Here is a 20660-nt window from a genome sequence, read left to right on the forward strand (position 1 = left end):
TAGGAAAATAAGACAAAACAGAGCATGCCCAGAAGAGGGAGGACCTACTGCAAAGGAAGTGCAAATAAGTTGGTGAGGGGCTAGGTTCTGATCAGTGTGCCCTGGACTTAGAGGCTAGCCACTGAGCCAGGAGGACTTAGGCGGTGGCACAAAGGCTTGCAGCTTGCCTTTTGACAGCATGGGCTGGGGTTGACCAGCAGGCTTCTCATGCAAGTCATGATTTATGACTCAGGGCTTGGGCTCTGGCTTGAAGCATAGGGACTTAGTGTTTGTTGGTACCACCTGAATTTGATCAGAGTTGGTGGCAGAGTGGGCAGGACCTCTGCTGGTTGAGCACAGGTCTTGGGTAGCAGGAGATGGTCCCAAGAGGTAGCCAGGTCAGGTCACAAGGGAGCTTTGTCGTCTGAACTGCAAATGTGGAATGGTTTTACTCTGAGGAGCTACTGAAGAATTTTAAGCAGAAGCATAATTTGACCAGATTTGCATTTCTGAAAGCTTGTTGTAGCTGCAAAGTACAGAATGGGTTGACAGAAGCAAGGAGACCAATTGAGCAGCTATTGAAAAGTCTCTACTAGTAAATGATGAGGACTTTCTCCGAGGCAAGGATGAAGTGAGAAATGGGGACATTTAAAGAAGAGTTTAGGAAATGGAATGGACAGGAAATGGTGAGTGATTGGCTGTGACAAGTGAGGGAGAGAAGAGAGTTCTGGATAATTCCCTGATATCTCACTCAGGTAACGGAGTAAATGTCAATGCTGTACACCAAGCTCATGGCAGAGAAGAGGAGCCCTGGCAGGATAGGTCAGCTGGTTAGAGCACCGTCCTGATATGCTAAGGTTGTGGGTTCGATCTCCTGTCAGGACACCTACAAGTCAACCAATGAATGCATAAATAAGTGGAACAACCAATCAATGTTTTTCTTTCTTCCTATCTCTCTCTTTAAAATAAAATAAAATAAATAAACATTAATTTTAAAAAAAATATGAGGAGGAGAGAGTCAGGCATTTCATGTTTCTTCCTCTGTTTCCAGTGCACCAGAGGAGAATCCAGGACAAGCAGAAGGTAAGGCTGAGTAACATTCCCCGGGCTCTTTGTTTATGTGCTCAAATTGGCTTTCCCTTCCGTATCAGCTACACCTGATACCGTTCATGGCATCTCAGTCCAGCTGGTTGGCCAAAGAAAATTTGTAGCATGTGAATCAAGCTGTCTGTTTCCCTTAAAGATTATCATCATAGTAACCTATCATTCTGGCCCATTAGCTTCCAGCACTGAGAAGGCCAGCAACCAAAGAATTTGGTTCTTAACTTTTAGTAGGTTCTTTTTTTTTAACTCCTATGTTCCCTTTCACCATCATCCTACCTCTCAAGGCCCCCTCCTTCACCCACTTAATCACTATGAATAGGTGGGCCTGTATCCTTTCATCGCAGGTTAGTTTTCGAGTAACCAGTGGTTCAGAAGCATGTATCGTTCAGGGTTGTATGAGAAACACTGTAATACTCCTCGCAGGTCTCCCATGGGAAAGAAAGTTTGAGATACTGTAATGAGATCTCCTAAAGGAAATTAAAAGGACCAAGGAAAGAGGAAGGGTACTCAGATAGCAGGCCAGGATCTGCCTGCAACTCACGCCAGCTCTCTGGGCTGGGCTGGGCTGGACGGCATTGCTGGCCAGTGGCTGACACATGGATGGCATTCCTCTCCTTAGCACCAGACGGCTCCAGAAGGGAAAGCCTCCCGTTCTCAGCTGTGGTGAGAGTCCCCAAAGCACCTGAGGTGGAATGGATTTTGGACCTGAACGAGGAAGAAAATGAGCTGGTGCGGAATGAATTTTACTATGAGCAGGTAATAGCAATAAAATGTAATCCCCACTTGAGTGTCTTTGTGATGTGTAGTCGTATGGCAGGAAAGGCAGAGATAGGTGAGCACAGCCTGGCCGTAGCTTGCTTAGTGTAATAATATGGGAGCTTAGACAAGTAAACCAGTTAAGGCAGAAAATGAGGAGCATCCTGGGAAATGCACAGGAGCTAAGACAAAGCTTTGTGGAGGAGGTAGCATTTATGATGAGCCTTGGAAGAGCGGCAGGAGTTTGGACAAGCAGAAATGCGGGGGTTGTGAGGGGAGTGAGGATGGATGAAGCACAGTGAAAACTAGAACATCTGAGCAAAAGCACAGTGTCAGAAATTACAGGGGAACTGGACATGGTTTCATTTCAAGGGATAGGATGTTAATAGAGAGGTAGTAAACAGTAGGATTGAAACGGGCTGTTTATGTTTACAGACCCGAATTCTGCAATAAGGAATATGATGGATTTAGGAGGCATCAGGGACCATGAAATAGTATTTTGGAATATTAATTTAGCAGCAGTGTGTCCATTGACTTAAAGCAGAGTCTTCTCCAGGTGGTCAGGAAAGCAAGGTGACTATCATAGTGCAGGCTGTTAATAAGGAAGACCTGCGTTAGTGGGACATAGACTGGAAAAAGGAGGGATCTGCGAGCATTCCTAAGAAGCAGGTGACACATGAGCACAGCTGGCTTTCTTCCCAGAGCTTTGGTGGTGCTACTGAGGACATCTGAAACTTGCTTAGTTCCCATTCTGCTTTGCGGTGGGATTTTGGCTCCTCCTTCAGTGTTTTTCATGCTTTGTGAAATAGGAAGAATGATTCTGCTCTCTAATGGCATCTGAAGAATGCTTTGGTCCCCGACTCACTGTGCATTTTGTTTCTCTCTTCCTCGCACCTGCCAGGCCCCCAGCGCCTCCTTATGCATCGCCATCCTGAACCTGCACCGGGACAGCACCGCCTGTGGCCACCAGCTGATCGAGCACTGCTGCAGGCTGTCCCAGGGCCTCGCCAACCCGGAGGTGGACGCAGGGCTGCTCACCGACATCATGAAGCAGCTGCTCTTCAGCGCCAAGGTGATGTTCGTCAAGGCCGGCCGCAGCCAGGACCTGGCCCTTTGCGACAGGTGATGGGACTGAGTCTCTGTTCTTCTGCACGGCAGTCTTTTCTATCCATCTTCTTTTCCTGACCCCACTGTGAGTTTTCACCTCTCCATCCTTTCTGACAAGACTCACTGAATGTTTGCACCTCACTCTGATGTTAATGCAATGCTGATACCAGACCACAAACCGTCTTCCTCCCCTACCTTCTCAGCCCATGTCCTTCCTTCTTGGTCCCTGAGTGGGTCCTCACAGCAGAGTATTCTATAGCTGTACCCAGTCAGGAAGAAATTAAAACTCTGGTTGATTTGTAATTAAAAACAGATTAGAGGAGCACCTTTAACCTATGTGTAACTTTCTGACTTTTAAAGATGTATCCTCTCTAAATGTCCAATACTTGGCCTTGATCAAAGCTCGACCCCAACCTCAACCAAATTCAACCTATGGCCTTGAGGTGTTCTGAGTAACAGAGCTATAAAGCATGCTGGGGACTGTGTATCCTGCGTCACAGGTAGCAGTCTGAGTCATAAAGGAGAATACCTTTCGAAAGGTACGATTAGGCCTCAGGTCCCTGTACAACCTGCTCTGCCTCCATTTATTAACTTGACAATGAAAACACACAGTTCCCAGCGTATCCACCCAGATGTGTGACTCATGTTGTGTATTCCCAGTAGTCAGTCCTTGCCAGATGTGGGAGCGGAGAGCGTAATTTTCTTTGAAGTGTAAGCAGCGCAGGCACTTGCTCAGAGCCTCACCACTTCCAAGCTCTGTAACCTTGGGCACATCTGCTCACCACTCCGGGACTCGGTTTCCTCCTCTGTGAAACGGGGGCAATAATAATACTTACCTCTGAGGGCTGTTATGAGGATAAAGTGAGAATATCCATGCAGAGGGCTAATAACAGAGCTAATCCAAAACTAATCCAAAAAGATTAGCTTTCTTCTTTTTATTAACAAAAAGAAAAAGGTTGAAAAAGACAGAAGGGGTGAGACAGAAAGTGGAAGGAAGTATTAAGGCGTTAATTTTGTTCTTTTATATCAAGAGGCCCTAGATTCTACATCATTTTTCAAGTTGATAAATGAATAAATATATAGAACATGTTAAGTAAAGTTTTTTTAAAAATCATGAAAGGAGCCAAAAAGCTACCAATTTACCAGAAATAGAGGAGGAAAGAGGGAAAAGAACAGAAATCCCTCCATATAACAAAAAGATAAAATATAAGGCAACAATAAAAATATATTTTATAAATATAGCTCAAATATATAAGTAATGTAAGTGAGATAAAGTTGTTTTAAAAGAACAAGAAATTCAGATTAGGAAGGGGAACAAATTTAACATCAATTCCTATCCTTCCTTCAAAATCTCACGTAGGTGGAGGAAATTCCCGCGTTAGGCTGAGGGCAGTGGATATTAAGGGAGTCCTCACCACTGGGATTCTCGCCCACCCTCAGGTGCCTTGGTTTCAAATTACACATTCTTTCTCCCCCACCCCGGATTCAGTTTGCTGAAGGAAGTAGATACATCCCCCATGTGTGTTTAGAACTACTGATTGGCAGAGTATTTTTCTACTGTTTTTAACACACTCATACAAAACTCTCACCACCTATTACACATGAACAATATGCAGTGCCACAAATTTGCTTTTACATTCTATACTTTCCTACTCAATTCCACTAGATTGAACATTGGTGACGCACTGAATCCCTTTTCTTGTGGAAATCAGTAGACAAGACAGGATCCACAGGGTTTTTTGCTACAATTATGGTACAAGATTTAAGAACCTTGAGTTCAGGCAGCACTAGGCTGAGTAATCCAGCTCTCTGGGCTTTCTGAGGTTTTTGCAATCACCAGGTGTCAGGACCATATCAAAGGTGCAGTCCTAGTAGGCTCTAATGCGAGCCCAGAGAAAGTATATCAAGTCTAAGAGACCAGAATCCAAGGGAAGGGCCAGGAAGCCTCTGCCCAGCAGCAGCCCAGGGAATGGTAGTGATGTGATCTCTGTACTCACCAGGAATGCAGGCCATCGATCTGGTCTCTGTGCTCTCCCAAGCAGGCAGGGTGTGAAAGGACCAAAAAGCAAGCAGGTAACTCATGAGCTTCCAACATTTCCTGTAAAGGCTTTGCCTCAAAGGGAAGACCTAAGTGTCCCCACTCCATGTATTTATATCTAACATAATGAGTGCATGCAAAGTTCCAGACACTATCCTAAGCCCTTTTCCTTGGGTTATTTCATTTCTGTATTCATTTTACAGGTGAGTAAATTGAGACAAAGAAAGGTTAACTAACTTGCCCGAGATCATAGAGCTGCAAAGCAATGGAGTTGGGTTCAGAGTCTGACTCCAGAGCCTTCCCTCATAGAGTCTACGAACCTCTCAGTTCTCACGAGCACATTTCACCTTGGACATGAAATAGAAAACCTTCAAGCAGCAACCACTCTTAGTAAGACTGCGGAGCCTCATTGCCTTGCCCTTTTCCTCCCTGTAGCTACATCAGCAAGGTAGATGTCCTGAATATTTTAGTTGCTGCTGCCTATCGCCATGTGCCATCTCTGGACCAGATCTTGCAGCCAGCTGCAGTGACCAGGCTAAGGAACCAGCTTTTGGAAGCTGAGTACTACCAACTTGGCGTTGAGGTGAGGCAAAGACAGAGCTTACTTCTACCCCACTATAAGGAATTGCCTTTGCCCAGCCTTGCAAACAGGCACTGCCATCTCCCAGTTGTTCTTGGCTATGGGGAAGTATTTGGGGCATGACCAGTTTGCCAAGGTGGGGGTAGGGAGAGCTGATTGGCAACAAGGAGATTGATGGGTCTTAGGGACTCTCAGGCTTTGATGTAGGGACCTCTAACTAAAAGGAGCGATTTCTCCTTCAGGTCTCCACAAAGACTGGGCTGGACACCTCTGGGGCCTGGCACGCTTGGGGAATGGCCTGCCTCAAGGCGGGGAACCTCACCGCCGCACGGGAGAAGTTCAGTCGCTGCCTGAAGCCCCCTTTGGACCCCAATCAGCTGAATTACGGCTCCAGACTGGTCCAGGATGTGGTGGAGTACCTGGAGTCCACCGCGAGGCCACTCCTGTCCTTGGTGAGAGCCCTGCAGGCAGAGGGTCCACTCTGGGGAGGCCAGAGAGCAATAATGACCTGGGGAAAGGTCATTCCCATCCAGCAGAAAGTGGCAGCCCTGGCTCAGGGCCACCAGCCTGTAGTTTATTCTTTTCATTATATGTAGTTTGATAACTAACTATATACGGTTTGATAAATAATACAGAGCCAGTTTCATTTTTAAGAAAACTATTTTTAAAATGATAAAAATCACATATAATCTCATATCCAGACTAAAGTAATACAGGTATTTAGATTTTGGTGAATTTTCTGTGTTTTGTGTTTGAATGGAATTGGTATTACACAGTATTATACTATATGGAATTTTGTACCCTGCCTATTTTTTTATCCTTAAAATTATTGTGCGCATTTTTGCACCTTATTAGATATTCTTTGAAAACAGTCATTTCAGGCGCTGCTGAGAACTTACTTAGTTCCGTTTCTCCTTCCCACTCTGTCCTTTCCCATCAGCAAGATGATGATTACCTGGCCACCCTGAAGGAACTGGAAGTGACCCTTCGGACCCAGAGCCTCTCACTGGAGGTGGTTCCTGAAGGGAAGGTCATGAACAACACCTACTACCAAGAATGCCTCTTCTACCTGCATACCTATAGCACCAACCTGGCCATCATCAGCTTCTACATGAGGCACGGCTGCGTGCGGGAGGCCCTGCTGCACCTCCTCAACAAGGTGGGCACACACACAGCCCGCAGGGGCCCTGCCTGCTTTGCCCTCTCACATTGGCCACTCAGTTTTAAGGGGCTGGGGGACAGCCCCCTTCAGCTAAACCCCATGTTGAGCGGTAAGATCACCTCTGGAAGAGTCAGGTCAAAATGGGAGGTTCTGTCCACACAAATCATGATTTGATGAGTGTGCAACAAATCGTAACCTGGATCCCAAATTGCCCTCTGACTGGCAATGACAAATGTCATCCCTTCTCCCAAAGCATTCAGCTGAATCAAATAGTAGTTGAGAGCGTGACCTCTGGAATAAGATGTTTGTTTATTGCCTTTATCCCACTGGATTGCAGCAATTTGTTTACAATTGTGTCTTCCCATTGGGACTGAAAAGGCCTGTATGTTACTAATCTGTGTCATCAGGCAATGTGTGGGTAGATGAATGAATGAAATGGAAGGCCATAAGTGGTATGGCCTTGGGCAAACCGCTTGACTTCTTTGTTTACACATAGTTCCCACCTGCCCTGGGACCTTGCCGCTGCTGACCCAGCTGCTCACCCATTCGGAGTTGTTGCCGCAGGGCCAGGAATCACCCACAGCAAAGATCCTGTACTTGGGCTCCAGTGCCGACTACACGGACAGAGTGCTCCCATCCTGCCTCTGGCCCCCGCCGCCCTCCTCCCACAGGAGGCACATGCGCCCCTGACGTGCATTATTTCTTTGGATTCATTGTTAGGCAGAGTCAGGACTTGGTTTCACCATGACCCTGTGGCATTCCCTTCTTTATCTGAATGTTCCATGCAAACTTTATGAGGCATTGGCTGATTCATACCAAATTTCATATCAAACTAAAGGACCTCAAGGTATGCTGTAATTTCAGTCTGCCACCCTAAGTCAAAATGGCAGTCAATGAACGTTTGCAAATAGACCTATCTTGTAGGATTGCTCCAGGTGCAGCCAGTAGTCCTGAGTCCTAACCAAACCTCTGCAGGGCAGTGAAACGGAAATGTTTTCCCTACACTGCCTTAGCCACTACCTGTGCCTTAGCTACTAACCAGGTCTCAAGAATAATGTGGGAGTTACAGTATTTGGAGTTTAATGGCTAACCTTTCCCTTTCCCTCGGTTTCCAAGTGAGTTTTGAGGTAGATGTGATTCTCCCAAGTACATATGGAGACTGGAAGTCACCCAGTTCCGTTTCCACTAACTAATGACTAGTCAGAGTTAAGCTGCTTAGTTTCTTATCTTGGAATAAGCTGACGACAGCATTGTCCCGCTTAACGTTTGCCAGAGCTGGGAGAGCAGCTTTCTTTTCCTGTCCTGTAATCACAGTTACCCTTGAACTGAAACATCTTACCTAATTCTCAAGCAGGTTGGGAACAATAGAAAAAGAACGCTGTGACAACTGCGACTGAATGCCTATGGAAGGTGTTATGTTTTGGCCTGTTTCCTGCCCTTTTCACTCCGTTACTGACCACACTGCCCAGAGTGAGCTTTCTAAAACAGAAATACATGATATTTATGTTACTCATTAGTCCTGCTAGTCCCCTCTCTAAAAGGCCTTCAGTGGGCCCCCATAGCCACAGGATGAAATCCAAATACCTTAGCATGCACCAGGATCAGGCCCCCTTACTTCTCCGTGTATTTTCACAACAAATCCTCCCTTTACCCTGCGTGTTAGATTTACCAAACGACCTAACTGTTTCTGACTTGCGCCAGGCACTCTCTCACCTCCGCAAGTTCGCATGCGCTGTCCCTCCACTGAGAATGCCCTGCGCCTCCTGTTTTCTTTGAGAATGCATTTTTTTTTTCAGAGAGAGGGATAGACAGGGACAGACAGACAGGAATGGAGAGAGATGAGAAGCATCAATCATTAGTTTTTCGTTGCATGTTGCAACACCTTAGTTGTTCATTGATAGCTTTCCCATATGTGCCTTGACTGCGGGTCTTCAGCAGACCAAGTAACCCCTTGCTGGAGCCAGTGACCTTGGGTTCAAGCTGGTGGGCTTTTGCTCAAACCAGATGAGCCCGTGCTCAAGCTGGCGACCTCGGGGTCTCGAACCTGGGTCCTTCCGCATCCCAGTCCGAGGCTCTATCCACTGCGCCACCACCTGGTCAGGCTTTGAGAATGCATTTTTATCTTTTCAGACCCTCTCTGTTCTTCATGCACAGAACATGCAAGTAATGTTAAAAATCTCTTCCTTACACCACCATTATCCTGAGGACATAACTCTGTTATTGCATTTATCCCACTGGACCGCAGCAATCTGTTTACGATTGTGTCTTCTCACTGGGACTGAAAAGGCCTGTATGTTACTAATCTGTGTCACCAGGCAATGAGTGGGTAGATGAATGAATGAAATGGAAGTTCTTAAGGTGCTGCTCTTCTGAGGAATTCCACCTTTCCTATGGAGTTGATGCCCCTGCTTCTTAAAGCCTGTCCTTCAGCTGTTAGGTTGGGTCTGGGTTTCTCAGTAGCAGCCAGAATCAGGAAAGGAGCGCTCACCCACTGTGCCGTCCTCAAAGCCCAGATCTCAACCACTTCTACACAGCTCATACCCAGCACTACTGGGCCACATGGTTGTTCTATCATGAGTTTATAGCCTTCTTTTACTCTCCATTAGTTAGTCCTAACCTAAAATCTAAATGCCGTAATGATTTTCTTTTCTATGACTTGGAATAGGGGTTTATATGACTCAAGGTCTCCGAAGTAAGGGGATTAGTATATGAGTACACCTTCCTGAAGAATTCCATAATGTTTATCATTTATTCACTCATCTAAGAAATGTTAATTATATAGCCAAGAACTTTTCTGGACACTAAAGAGACAGCAGTGAAAAAAAAAACAGACACAAATATCTGCCCTTTTAAAACTTATGTTATAGTAGAGACAGAGAGAGACAATAAACCAGGTAAATAAAATATATAGTGTAGGTAGTAAGTAATAAGAAGAAAAATAAAGTGGAGGAAGAGGTGAGTTGCGCAATTTTAGATTGGATGCCAAGGGAAGATGACATCTGAGTAAAGGCCTAAAGGAGGTCGGAGTGAGCCGTGCCAGTTACAGAGAAAGCGCAGTCCAGGCATAGGGAGCAACAAAGGTCAAGGGGCTAGAGCAGAGTGAGCTGGGGACAGGTAGGGGCAGGTAAGTTCAGAAAGGGGCCAGATCATATACGGCTTGGTGGACATTGTGAGGACTTGAGTTTTACTCTGAGTGACGAAGAAAACCATGGGAGTCTGACCAGGTGATGGCACAATGGATAAAGTGTCAGCCGGGGATGCTAATCACCCAGGTTTAAAACCTTGAGGTCACCTGCTTGAGTGCAGGCTCATCCAGCTTGAGCGCAGGCTCACCAGCTTGATTGCAGGGTTGCCAGCTTGAACGTGGGATCATAGACATGACCCCATTGTCACTGGCTTGAGCCCATAGGCAGCTGGCTTGAAGCCCAAGGTCGCTGGCTTGAATCCAAGGTTACTGGCTTGAGCAAGGGGTCACTGGCTCAGCTGGAGCCCCTAGTCAAGGCACATTTAAGAAAGCAATAAATGAACAGCTAAGGTGCTACAACTAGGAGTTGATGCTTCTCATCTCTCCCCCTTCCTGTCTGTCTGTCTGTCTCTTTCTGTCTCAGGATTTACAGACTTACATGGGTTAAATTATTGGCATTAGACAAGAGAGCGGCAGAAGTAGAAAATGGGAGACCAGGGAGGAGACTGTTAGTACAGCGGAGGTGGTGAGAAGTGGTCAGATTCCTACATGTTCTGTATGTGCTTTGATAGTAGAGCCAATAAAATTTGCTGACGAATTTGATGTTGGGATATGGGGGGAGAGATGACTGAGGCTTTTGACCTGAACAACTAGAAAAACAAAACCACCGCCTGAGAAAGAGAAGACTGTAGAAAGAGCAGATTTGGAAGAAGCAATCACTAGTACAGTTTTAGATGGAGTCGGTTTTCTAGGTTCCTGAGAGGACATGTTGAATAGGCAGTTAGATATATAGTGCTGGAGTTTGGAAGGAATGAACAGGCTGGAAAAAGGGAGTCAGGCATAGTCAGCAAATACTGTTTAAAGCAATGAGGCTCTATGAAATCACCAAAAGAATGACTATAGGTAGAAAGATGAGCAGTTTTCCTAAGCCCTGGGGGGATTGGGCGAATCAGCAAAGGAGATTGAAAAGAAGTAACCAGAAAAGTAGAAAGAAAACCTGGAGAGGGTGGTGTCCTGGAAGCCAAATAGAGAAAATTTTTCAAGGAGGAGGAAGCCACCGGCTGTAGCAAAAGATGTTGATAGATCAGATGGAAAACAAGGCCCAAGAATTAACTTTTAGATTTAATACTATAGAGGCCACTGGTGATCTAAGGGGCAGTTTCAATGGAGTTGTGGGTGCCAAACTAGGTAAGAGTAGGTTCCAGGAAAATCACAGGAGCTAGATAGGAGACTGAGCATAGCTAGGTCTGCCAAAGTTCTTTCAGTAAAGGGAAGGGGAGAGTGGAACAGTCACGAGAGTGGGACTCTCAGAGGTGCCTGTGACACTCAAAAGGTTAAGAAGCACTGCTCTAGAAGGAAGCTGAAGGAAGTTCAGAGTGGGTCCCAGACAGCGCCAGGCCCAGCTCCAGACTTCTGACGTTCTGCTTTGCCCGGCTCTAGGAGAGTCCTCCAGAAGTCTTCATCGAGGGCATTTTCCAGCCAAGCTATAAGAGTGGAAAGCTGCACGACTTGGAAAACTTGCTAGAATCCACTGATTCATCTCTGGAGAGCTGGGGAGAGTACTTGCTCGCTGCCTGCCAACATTTACAGAAGAAGAACTACTACCACATTCTGTACGAGCTGCAGCAGTTTATGAAGGTGAGAGGCCCCAGCCCGCCTTCTGTCTCTTGCTGATGCCCTGCCATGGAATGGCATTCTTCAGAATTCAAGGGATGTAAAGGTGAAAAAGAGGTAGGGGGTAGTTTCAAGATAAACCTGAGGCATGAATGCGGAATTCCTAAGAAATGATGGAGCAGGTGTTTTTAGAGAAGCGTCTGTCTGAGGGTTGCCAGTGCTAAATCACAGCCTGTTGATTCAGTGCCACAGCAAGAGGGGAGCCAGGTTGAATGGAGAATCAAAAGTATCCTTTTGATCCTTTGAGATCTCTTCTGTGGTAGAATAATGTCCCACCCAAGAGCCCAGTGTGGGATCATTGGGTGTAGGAGTCACTGAATCAAAACAGCCATGCAGCTGGCAGTGGGCTGGGTGCTGGTGAGCAAGCACACAGCTGGGAATCAGATCAGCATTCCCTGCACACCCCCGCCCTCCAATATCCCTGACCTCCTTTCACCTGTACTTTTGTTTTTCTCTTCTAGGACCAAGTCCGGGCCGCCATGACCTGTATTTGGTTCTTTAGTCACAAAGCGAAGACCTATACGGACCTGGGAGAGAAGCTTCCGTGGCTGCTTAAGGCCAAGGACCACCTGAAGATCTACCTCCAAGAGACCTCCCGCAGCTCTAGGAAGAAGAAAAGCCCCTTCTTCCGAAAGAAGATGACTGCAGCTGATGTGTCGAGGTAGCTCCAGGTCCAGGGAACAACTAGGGTTGGGCAGAAAGGTTAGAATGGAGAGTCTGTTGGAGATAATGCTGCTCTTGCCCATCCCTAAAGCTTTGGAGGAAAAACATACTCATCCAAAAGGAATTATTCTGTGAAGACAGTCTAGCACAAGCCTGGAAAGCCTACTGAGGAGGATATAGGAGGAAAGGAGAGTGGGGGGAGGCTTGGGATCACATATTAAAATCACACAAACTCACCTGACCTGTGGTGGCGCAGTGGATAAAGCGTCGACCTGGAACACTGAGGTCGCCAGTTCAAAACCCTGTGCTTGCCCGGTTAAGGCACATATGGGACTTGATGCTTCCTGCTCCTCCCTCTTCTCCCTCTCTCTCTCTCTCTCTCTCTCTCTCTCTCTCTCCCTCTCTCTCCCCCCTGTCTCTCTCTCTCTCTCTCTCTCCTCCCTTTCTCTCTCTCTCTCTCTCTCTCCCCCCCTGTCTCTCTCTCCCCCTCTAAAAATGAATAAATGAAGTCTTAAAAAAATAAAAATGATCTCTTTAAAAAAAAGAATTTAGAAAAATAAAATAAAATCACACAAAACTCCCAACCCCTTACTGTTGGCAAGAGATCCTGCGTGATGTGGCCCCTGCCTGTGTCTCCATCTCACCGCCCACCTACTCACTTCTTCCTTGTTGAGTGTCAGTCACACTGGCCTCCCAGAGGCCAGTGAGTGCTCCACTGCCCCATTCATTGCTTCATAGACCACTTGCTAGTTATTTTACATGTTTGTTCATTATTCAGCTCTCCTCAGCCTGTGGACTCTGTGAGGGCAGAGTTCGTGTCTCTCTTGACCTCTGTGTAGGAGCACATAGGTGCTCCATGGAGCACTTACTGAGTCAAGGACTGGCCCTCATCCAGTTCCACAAAGCACCTCTACTCTTGTGCGTGTGTACAGGGCACTAGATGACCCATTTCTGTCTTGTCGTAACTGCTCAGAGGGCATTTTTATCCCTTTTCCTTCCACATCATCTCTTTTGCTTCTCCATTGCCATCCCCTTATGATTTCTCAGTCACCCAGCCCCAGTCGTGTCTCTCCTGAAGCCCCTCATGAGGCTAGACTGTGCGTCTCCTGTCACCGTAGGCACATGAACACACTCCAGCTGCAGATGGAAGTGACTAGGTTTTTACATCGGTGTGAAAGTGCTGGAACCTCTCAGATCACCACCTTGCCTCTGCCCACCCTGTTTGGAAACAACCACATGAAAGTGGATGTTGCCTGCAAGGTATGTGCGATGTCTCAGACCTCCAGCAGCTGTTCTTTTTCAGAACGCCGATCACAGTCGGGATGGTCTAATAATCATTTCAGTTGTTGGTTTTATTGTCTCCTCACAGGAATGTGAGCCACACAAGCCTGGAGAGCAGGCCCATTTTGATTACTCCTGTGTCCCTAGTGCCTGGCTCGTAATGGAGCCTCAACAAATGTTTGTTGAATGAATGAATAAATGGGGGCCCCTACGGTTAGTTGAGGAGCTACTCCCATAATTATTGCTTCTGTAAGCATGCTTCCCTCTCCTTTCCAGGTCATGCTAGGAGGGAAAAATGTAGAAGACGGTTTTGGAATTGCATTCCGTGTTCTGCAGGTATGACTTGGATTACTCGAGATTATGCTGAGGGCAATCAGCACCTGACCAATTCCATGAGAGATTATTCCTCAGGAAGTTTTTATCCCAAGAAAAGAAGATTTATATGTGTATCAGGATGAAATCAAGGAGGGGGCTATGACAGAACTGGGTCAAATTCAGACTCTAGGCCACTTTGCCAAATGCCAAGTCACCAATAATAAATTCATCAAAAGCTATCAAATACTTGACAAAGCCTAGGACACCTACCCACAGCGGCTTCCCTGTGGAGTGTCTCCTCACCTTTGCGGGAGTGCCTGGAAGAGGTGGCCAGGGAGGGGCAGCAAGGCAGCCCCTCTGTCCTCCATGTGCCCAGCAGCGGCTTGATGAGTATATTGTCTGTTGTTGTGATTGAGGACACAGGTGCAGCTGTGTCACTGGAGCAGAGGCGGAGCAGAACACTGAGACCCCAAGGAGCAGAGTGGTTCCTCCAGACCACCCCCCACCACACAGCTACACGCAGATACCAAGGCCACTGCCTCATTCTGGGCAGGCAGGATCTTAAACTTAAGCATTATGCGTGTCTGAAGGACCAGTGGCTTCATGACCAATCAACAGATCTCTTTGTTCCCACCTGTTGTCGGTGTTGGGCAAAGCTCTCCATACACGGATACCCCTGGGGATCAGGCAGAGCGGCAGCCGCTCCCAGACCCTGGGGAGCGGGGATCGCCCCAGACCAGGCTTCAAGTTAGTGTTTATCTGGCAGTTTCCAGCAAAGTGGTCTTTTGTGGTGAATTGGTCGGTTTCCAAACACTAAGGTATCTCTTAACAGCACCTAGCATCCAGGACAGCAGATACCAGCCACAACAATCTGTTTCCCAAGAAAGGGTGACTTGTTAGGGGGAGAATGAATGTGTTGGAATTTGGTTCGAATATTTTCATAAAGAGATAAAACAGCAATGAGGTGTACCAGTTTAAATGTTAAGGTTATGATCTTTATGGTTGCTTCCTAAACATCTGCTTACCTCCAAAAGGGGAACTCTCTGCTTGTTTGTTTTGTTTTTTGTTTTACTTGTTATATATTTGTTTTCTATTGTGACTACAATCAAGATGGCTTACCTACACCAAGCATAGTGGGAACTTTTTAGACAAGCTCGGCGTGTTCAGAGTGGTATGGCTGTCGACAGTGAGAGTTTTTTGTTTGTTTTGTTTTTGTGACAAAGACAGAGAGACAGAGAGAGGGACAGCCAGACAGGAAGGGAGAGAGATGAGAAGCATCAATTCTTGGTTGTGGCTCCTTAGTTGTTCGTTGATTGCTTTCTCATATGTGCCTTGACCAGGGGGCTACAGCAGACCGAGTGACCCCTTGCTCAAGCCAGTGACCTTGGGCTCAAGCCAGCAACCGTGGGCTTCAAGCCAGTGACCTTTGGGCTCAAGCCACCAACCTTGGGGTCATGTCTATGATCGCACGCTCGAGCTAGCAATGCCACGCTCAAGCCAATGAGCCCGTGCTCAAGCCGGTGACCTCGGGGTTTTGAACTTGGGTCCTCTGCGTCCTAGTCCAACACTCTATGACAGTGGGAGCTTTTTAAATGGTGCCTTCTTTCCTGCTGTTGATGTCCCCTGCCACCCTACTCCTACTGTCCCACGTTGTATTCTAGGACTTCCAGCTGGATGCTGCTGCAACCTACTGCAGAGCTGCCCGGCAGCTCGTGGAGAGAGAGAAATACAGCGAGATCCGACAGCTGCTCAAATGCGTCAGTGAGTCAGGCATGGCCGCCAAGAGCGATGGGGACACCATCCTCCTCAACTGCTTGGAGGCGTTCGGGAGAATTCCACCGCAGGTGCGCGCCCTCCCAGGCCATTGCTCCTCCTCCTGTCTCAGTGTCTTCACATCCTCCTGTTTATGTTTCTGTCCCCACAATTGACCTGAAACTCTACAGGATCCGTTTATCTTTCTGACCCCTCTGTGATAATGGCCTCGCTGTAATAAACCCTTCTCTGGAAAGAAAATTCCTGGTGATAAGCTCTGTACCCAGAAGGTGGCCCTCCGCCTCCTTTCTATGTTGTTTGCACCTGGAAGTGTCTGGGTTGTTGGAGCTGAGCTTCTCCCTGTGACTGGAGGTCAAGGGGGGTCTGTGGGTGGCCTTGGACGCATGTAGCCTGTGACTCTGCCTCCCTGTAACACAGCCGCATCGTTCGTGAAGGCCCAGGACAGGCCTCTTGAGCGCTGTTCCGTCTCCTTGAGTTCCTAAGCCCAGTGTCAGCATGAGATTTCCTTTGTTGCTCTTATGGCAGGAATTGAGTTTATATAAAAGAGTGGGGCGGGCATCCCCGTCCTGGGGTCAGAACAGCTGGGCTGAAACTGGAGTGGGCCCAGCTTTCCCACTGGGGACTCCGCTTCCTCTCACAGCTGCTGTGTTTCTGTTCCCCCAGGAGCTGGAGGGCCTGATCCAGGCGATACACAGCGATGACCACAAGGTGAGCAGAACCGTCTCCGAGCCCTGCTGCTGCTCATGAACATCGCCTTGAGCTTGCCTTGTCACCTCTACTCCTTGCTCCCTATGACAGTGCCAGACAGCCTGTATCTCAGCCTCTTTGTTATCCAGAGGGGGAGCTGGGGCCCCGATGGGGTGTGATGAGAGGGAATGGAAGGGAGTGTGTGAACACCCATTTCTTCATCCCCAGACCGCAGTCCTTTTCCGAGCCTTCAGTGAGCCTCCCACTCAACAGGACAGGGGCTTCGTCCCTGGGAAAGACGTGCACTAAAATCTAGACAGTCATTACTCTTAAGGAATTTTGCCTGCCAGCTTGTGTATTTCACATACATGGGTGCTCAGTGGAGCTGAAGGCCTGGCTGAGAACTGACGTCATGGGCCTGATCATGTTAGTGAGCTCAGAACATGCCAGACATCTTCTAGCTGGAGGTGATATGTAATTGAGCTTAGGGAAGAAAAATTCTAGTGACCAAGACAAAAAAGAATATGGAGCATTAAAACACAAAGAGACATGAGTCCCCTCCAACAACCAGGAGGGACTGTCACGGCAGAAAGGCAGCTTCAAGTGGAAGCTCGGAGGCAGCGTGTGAGGGCCTTGCCATTGGCTGACCTGGAACACGGGCTGATCGGGGAGGTGCTGGTGAGATCGGGGCCGGGGAGAAGGGGTTCTCGTCTTCACCACGCTGAGGACTTCGTGAGATCGAGGTTGTCCAGAGGGTTGGAGAGTCACCACCTGTACCCAAAACTGAGCTTCCTCTGATCCAAACAACAAAAGTTAGATCTTTCCTAATTATGTTAAAAGTTTTATTTCCCAAATTTCCTATTAATAATATTTTGAATTCAGCAGGTTAAAAACAGAAAAATCATGGAGTGACATCTACGGGCCCATTGTTGGGGACGGGGATAATTGTCCAGTCATTCATTCATTCACTTGATGCATGCTTACTGAACACCTACTACAGGCCAAGCCCTGTGCTAGGCACCAGGAACACAGGGTAGAAAGAGCAGACACTATTCCTCCCCTCATGGATCTTAAAGTCTAGTCAATGAGACAGACATCAATGAAACAATCACCCAAATAACTAAAGCAGGGGTCCCCCAACTTTTTACACAGGGGGCCAGTTCGCTGTCCCTCAGACCGTTGGAGGGCCGGACTATAAAAAAACTATGAACAAATCCCTATGCACACTGCACATATCTTATTTAAAAGTAAAAAAACAAAACGGGAACAAATACAATATTTAAAATAAAGAACAAGTAAATTTAAATCAACAGACTGACTAGTATTTCAATGGGAACTATGCTCCTCTCACTGACCACCAATGAAAGAGGTGCCCCTTCCAGAAGTGCAGCGGGGGCCAGATAAATGGCCTCAGGGGGCCGCATGCGGCCCGTGGGCCGTAGTTTGGGGACCCCTGAACTAAAGTAACAGCTTGAGGGCAGTGAAGCCAGGAGGATGCTGGACAGCCAGGGATAGTGAGGAGAGGGCTTCAGGGGGAAGGACAGAGGCCAGACTCTGCCTTCCTGTTTGCCTCCTTCTCTTTGAAATTCCCATCTTATTTGTAATAATTTTTTAAAATTTGTATTTATTGATTTATTTTAGAGAGAGAGAGAGAGAGAAACATTGATTTGCTATGCCACTTATTTATGCATTCCCTGCTTGATTCTTGTGTGTGCTCTGAGCAGGGTCAAACCCACAGCCTTGGCATGTCGGGCTGATGCTCTAACCAACGGAACTACCCAGCCAGGGCCTACAGTAACACTACACTATAAAATAACGCAGTGTAATAACCTAGTGTCCAAAATACGTAAGGAGTTGCTATAATGTAGTAACAGGTAGGATCCCAGTGATTGATTTGGTGGGTGAGAAGTACTAGCTCGTGCGCCTGAGCTCCGAGGCAGCGCTGTGTGTTTCTCCGTGGTTCATCAGTGATGTTTCCTTCCCACTGTCTTGTATTCCCGCTGCCAGGTTCAGGCCTACCTGACGTGTTGCAAATTTCGTTCTGCCTATCTGATTGCCGTGAAGCAAGAACACTCACGGGCCAAGGTCCTCGTCCAGCAGGTGCAGCAGGCCGCCAAGAGCAGCGGGGACGCTGTCGTGCAAGACATCTGCGCCCAGTGGCTTCTGACAAACCACAGCCGGGGTGCCCTCGGCTCAGGCTCCAGGAAGTGACTTGGGGCAGCGGGCGCTGAGAACTGTGAGACAGGAGGGGTGGAGACCTCTCCACCTCTTCCCTCCTGTGCAGTGAGATCCCCTGGCTCTGCCCAGGTCAGAAAGAGCTGGATTGGACCCTACTTGCCATCCCGGGCAAGGACAGGACCCTTCACACAAGTGCCATGTTTCTCTAAAATCGTGGAATCTGTGTGTTTGTCTGGAGATGGCCAGTTCTTCCTACCTCAGAGTGAGTGAGTGTGTGTGCACACCCTGTGCGTTAATGTTTACGCCCAGGCACTTCTGAGCACATGAAACTCCCCCCCTACTGAAAAGGGGCACTTTGTTTTAGATTTCTGCCGGTCTGTAAACCTTCCCTGCGTTTTGGTTCTTAACCCGGGTCATCCTGTTTGTACACAGTCCTCTCAGTGTGGAGACATTCCAGTAGCTCCTCATGACTAGAAGGGTTATTGAGAATGATAGAACCACACAAAAAAGATTGCCTCCTATCCCTTACCTTCCCAACATTCAGAATGGCTTCGGGGCAAGGGCTCTCTGTGGAATAACACTGCTTCAAGTGTCTCCTCTCAAAAGCACAAGGAGTTACCATGGGTCTTGGATGGTGGTCCGAACAGAAGGCAGATGCCAGGTGCTGGCATCCGATAACTGTGGCTGCCCCTACAAGTGACCAGGTCCGGAACCCCAGACACGGCAGGAGGGGCACCCCTGATTACATCCAGCAGGGAGAGAACGGGGAGCCTGTCCAGACAGGGAATGCAGGGGGATTGCTTACAAGCACAGAGCTGACTTTGATGAATATCCCTGCTGCAAAGTGAGTGGATGTCACTCCCTCTTGGAGAGTCTGGGGAGAGCTATTGTAGGGAGGATTCTGGAATGAAAGTTTGAGTTATAAACCACTTCCTGTTCTCTCTTGCTTCTCTAGTCTCTTCAGGACCGCAGGACGGATAAGCAGAAACCTAGGGTCGTTTAGAAGGCAGTGCACTTCTTTGTCTTAACAGAGGGAGTCAAGGGTTTGCTTTGGAGGTGGGCCTGCAGACAAGTCAGACAAGAGGACTGCAAATAGGTCGCATCCAGTTGGTGAAACTGGGGGATGTGCTCCTTCAATACGGGCTTATCTCCCCACCCGAGATGTGACGGTTTCAGAAACAGGCTGTTGCACTCAGTGACTGGATTTGGAAATGAGAGGCCTGAGAAAAGCTCTGCAGCTCTGAGCCTCCCACCAGCCAGAGCTCAGCCAGTTGATCTCACATCTGCTGCTGAGACAGACAGGAACTAGAAGCGAAGTTGGTATCTCTGGTGCTTAGAACCCTGTGGACTTCCCTCTGAGCCAGGTTTTTTGATAGTAAAATAAACAACTATTAAGGACATCTGTCAGGCTCCGCCCTCCAGTTTTCATCCTGTTAGAGAGTAGTAAGACTGCAAACAAAATACTAGATCCCTTTCGGGGAATTTTGACAAGTGGCTTTTCCTTCTTCGAGTCAGAGAATGCACCTGTCTCCCAGGACACGTCATTCCCTGGTGTCTGCTTGCCCTTCTGAGTCGGCCCTCTCTGCACTGAACAGAAGCACTTTATATGGATGGTTTGCAGATTTTGCAGCCCTTACTTTGGGATGTTAAACCACATTTTCCTGACTGTTTCTTCCATTTGAGCTATAAAATAGGCAGCCGTTGACTAGACTGACATAAGATGAGGCTGAAGGCCTTTGAACATCACACTGTGGTTTCCAACAACATAAAAAACTAATGCACATGTTCAAGGGTTGAATGTTTTGCTACAAGCAACCACAATAAAGTCTGTCCTGCCAGTGTCTTGGCTTCATGACTGTCCTGTCTTGCTCTTCCCCTTCCCCTCCTTTGTGCCTCATGTTCTGTGTGGAGAGAAAAAGGGGGTGGGAAAGGTCAGAAGGCCTTCAGTTCTTGAACTTTTCTAAATGATTCCCATTATAACTAATGACTTTATCTCAAGTTTGCTAAGTCTTAAAAACTATTAGTGTACTCTCTACTACCAGATTTTTTTTTTTTTTTTTTGCTTCAGTTGGGGTAGTGGGTGAAGATCAGTTACACATTCATCAGCTATAGAAGGTTAGTAAAAAGTCCCACCCATCCCCATCATCTTGGCGCAACCCCTTCCAGAGGCCACCAGTGT

The 20660-nt window shown here is 47.5% G+C and overlaps 1 protein-coding gene across 1 annotated transcript in view; it reads left to right on the forward strand.

Annotated features, from left to right (window-relative positions):
* Positions 1-20322, forward strand: part of ZFYVE26 (zinc finger FYVE-type containing 26) — a 71299-nt gene extending 50977 nt beyond the window's left edge. The window contains exons 30-42 of the mRNA XM_066388046.1: positions 1031-1062; positions 1703-1839; positions 2741-2961; positions 5420-5567; positions 5807-6016; positions 6505-6723; positions 11351-11548; positions 12046-12245; positions 13366-13507; positions 13805-13864; positions 15505-15687; positions 16280-16324; positions 18311-20322. Coding sequence (XP_066244143.1) covers positions 1031-1062; positions 1703-1839; positions 2741-2961; positions 5420-5567; positions 5807-6016; positions 6505-6723; positions 11351-11548; positions 12046-12245; positions 13366-13507; positions 13805-13864; positions 15505-15687; positions 16280-16324; positions 18311-18514 — 1999 coding nt within the window. The 3' untranslated portion in view covers positions 18515-20322. The remainder of the gene's footprint in view (positions 1-1030; positions 1063-1702; positions 1840-2740; positions 2962-5419; positions 5568-5806; positions 6017-6504; positions 6724-11350; positions 11549-12045; positions 12246-13365; positions 13508-13804; positions 13865-15504; positions 15688-16279; positions 16325-18310) is intronic.
* The last annotated feature ends 338 nt before the right edge of the window (positions 20323-20660 follow it).

Source organism: Saccopteryx leptura, chromosome 6, assembly GCF_036850995.1.
Source record: "Saccopteryx leptura isolate mSacLep1 chromosome 6, mSacLep1_pri_phased_curated, whole genome shotgun sequence".
Lineage (NCBI taxonomy): Eukaryota > Metazoa > Chordata > Mammalia > Chiroptera > Emballonuridae > Saccopteryx > Saccopteryx leptura.